Below are 3,194 nucleotides of genomic sequence, written 5' to 3' on the forward strand. Positions count from 1 at the left end.
GTTGACAAATAACAGAACCAGACAGAGATAACATACCAACAGAACCAGACAGAGATAGGCCACAAAAATATCAACATTAATCATTTATTACCCAATTCAGAAATCAAACAAACAGCACTTCCTTAAACTTCTCCCATTTCCTTTCTCAGAACACTCATAAATGATGCATACACCAAGCATTAAACTCAAGCAAAATCAACATACCCATTCCAAAAAAAAAGGCAAAAACAAGTAACTTATTCGAGAAGATGATCATACTTAAGTTGAATTAAGAGTTAAAACATGCATTATAATTTGCAATTGTTGAGATTTTTTTCTCAAACTACATTATAAAGTTCAAAGAAGCTTTATGAGAAACCCTTCCCAAGCTTCTGAATTGCGCAATGCAATTTCCTTCTAGAACCAACAGCATTTATACCCATATCTTTAAGATCCTCAAGAGTTAACAAAGGCAAAACTTCATCATCAACCTCATGAATTTGAAAAACAGGCGCATATCGACCTAAACCTAATCCATTAAGCCAAATTCTAACTCCATCTTCACCACAACTTCCTCTTCCACCATCTTCATTCCTATCCCTAACATTGTACTCACCCAAATTCTCCGACGAATGAACCGATCTACCCGAGTTATCGCCTTCAAAATCATGATGCACATCATCATCATCGATGTTTTCGCCTTCGTCGATTCGCGAAGAGCCCCAATTCGATCGAGGTCTCTTGGACCCTCGTTTCACTTTCCAGCTACCGATTATTACACCGTCTGTATTGGTTTCTCTTTCTTCGTTTTCGAGTGTTTCGTCGAAATCGGATACCGAAGTCAAATTGGTCAAAGGACGAGTCTTTGAGGGTTTACCTGAGACGTTGCCGATGCCGAATCGCCAGGATTTTGAGGTGCGGCGATGGTGGGAGTCTGAGGGTTGATCTCCGATGTCGCCTAACCGAACGCTTGGCCTGCGTTGGCGCTTCGATCCGTGGGGTTCTGAGGGGTTTAGTGTCGCGGTTGGTCCTACGCCGTTTGTCTGCACCTCCGGTAACGGGAGTTCCGCCATTTTGTGCCGTCTCCGGTGAGGAAAGTGGTGGTTGGTTTGTTAAGAATGTGAAGAGGAAGACAGTGAACGAAACGATAGGAATCCCCGGTAGCTGTCAAGATGAAGTAATAAGGTAGGAAAAATTATCGACTTAATTGTTTTGTATTTTTAATTAAAAAAATAATATTCTAATTTATTAAATTTAACATAAATATTTATATGTTACTAAAAAGTTAGTAATAATTTAATTAAAAATTATTGTATTTGATACTCCATCCGTCTCACAATAAGTGTCCTCTTTGAGATTTTCACACTTTTTAAGAAAATGATTAATTGTGTTGATTTCAATGATAAAATGAATATTATTTACTGAAATAATCTTATTAATAATAGGTAGTGGAGTACTTAAACGTATTAAAATACAATAAATAAGGGTAAGTTAGTGGAAAGAAATAATAAATATCACATTGGTATTTTAAATGGAAAAATAATTTGAGACAAATAAAAATAGGAAAGAGGACACCTATTGGTAGACGGATGGAGTACTAAACTAGTAAGATATCCGTGTGACTGCACGGATAAAGTAATTTAATCGTGTACATATCATAATTCTCTAGGTCAGGTACTTAAGTCGGATGTACCAAGCAATGCTAAGAAGTAGTAGTAATTGAGCTACTGCCAAAGCAGCTAAAGATCGGAGCTATCATTTCTGACTCGGGAGCAGAGGGATCAATGGTCATAAGACGTTACAAGCCATTGATAGTTATGCATGATTAATGAGGACGTTAGAGTACTTATGTATGGTTACAAGCGTTACGAAGCTGCTTAATGGTCATTAAATTGTGAATTTCACTATAAATATAGGCTCTCACCCGAGGGATAAGCAAGGCAATTATCTTGGGTGCACGCATCTCTGGATCGTGTCACACGAATCCCCCAAAATATTCAATATCTTCCTTTGAGACATACGTCAATGAGGAAGATACCCTAAATAATTGCGACCTCACCAAATTTGCTTCCGAGAGGTATTTCAAACGTGTTCTTCCGGAACATTTGGCGCCCACCGTGGGGTCCAATAAAACTTGCCCAACCTCAAGATTGGTTCGAATGGGAGCGCTTTGTTACTTCAATGAATCTTCTCGCCTAAGTGACCCGCTGCTACAAATTTATTGGGTTGTATAATCATTGCATAATCAGATACAAAAAATGATCTTATTACCCAAAGGTGCCAACAGCTACTGGTCTTGCCGAGCAAAAATCACTCTCGCAAACTAACAAAAGAAGGTTTCCATTGGAATCTCTGTAAGTTAATTTGTGCGCCTAAAAGGGGGGTGAATTAGGACTTTGAAGATTTATCCGGTTTTTGAATACTTGTTATTCTTATTTTTCTGGTTTGGTGCAAGAGTTTAGAAATGTGTTACTTTCTTTTCTGGTTATCATTTGTGAAAGCGGTAAATGCGGAAAAGTAAAGAACACAATGATGTATACTGGTTCCCCTCACAATCCGAGAGTACTCCAGTCCCCTTTCAACATGAAAGAGATTTTACTATTGTTTGTGACTTACACAAGACACACCAAACACCTAGAACAATCCTCTTGGATTTTTACTAAGTACATTAAGAGAACAATCCTCCCTTAATGACTCACTTGTTTCCAACAATCCTGGACAACAAGATTTCAACCACCAAGAACAATCCTCTTAGATTTACTAACTTGATTATGAGAACAATCCTCTCACTAATCAAAAACCCTTGCTTCCAACAATCCTGAATAGCAAGTCAATAATAACCAAATATATTTGAGTAGAAATGTTTATGAACATATATCAATCACTAGGATTGATCTTCTCTTTCAAGCAAGACAATTTACAATGATATAATAGTGCTCAAGTGTTTATGTATGAATGAGAAAATTTTCTAACAATGTGCAGAAAAAGTTTCAATGAAAGTTTAAGTATGAAACACTTGTATGAAAATATATGACAAAAAGGTGGTAAATTGTAATGAAAAAGGTGAGATTTAAATCAGAAGTTTATGGTAATATAGGTATTTACACCCTTTAGAAAGAGTATAAAATGATCAAATAATGCAATGTTTAAGGTTTGAAAAGATATTCACGTTTGAACATGAAGCAAAGTGAAACAAGGCACTGGTTCAGTAGGTA

The 3,194-nt window shown here is 36.8% G+C and overlaps 1 protein-coding gene across 1 annotated transcript; it reads right to left on the reverse strand.

Annotated features, from left to right (window-relative positions):
* Positions 1-258: 258 nt before the first annotated feature.
* LOC131630476 (uncharacterized) lies at positions 259-1,158 on the reverse strand. Its single transcript, XM_058901246.1, has one exon. It carries the CDS (start codon positions 1,050-1,052, stop codon positions 348-350), a length of 705 nt encoding a protein of 234 aa, XP_058757229.1. The 5' UTR covers positions 1,053-1,158; the 3' UTR covers positions 259-347.
* Positions 1,159-3,194: the final 2,036 nt, after the last annotated feature.

The sequence above is a fragment of the Vicia villosa genome, unplaced genomic scaffold (assembly GCF_029867415.1).
Source record: "Vicia villosa cultivar HV-30 ecotype Madison, WI unplaced genomic scaffold, Vvil1.0 ctg.000685F_1_1, whole genome shotgun sequence".
NCBI classification, from domain to species: Eukaryota; Viridiplantae; Streptophyta; class Magnoliopsida; order Fabales; family Fabaceae; genus Vicia; species Vicia villosa.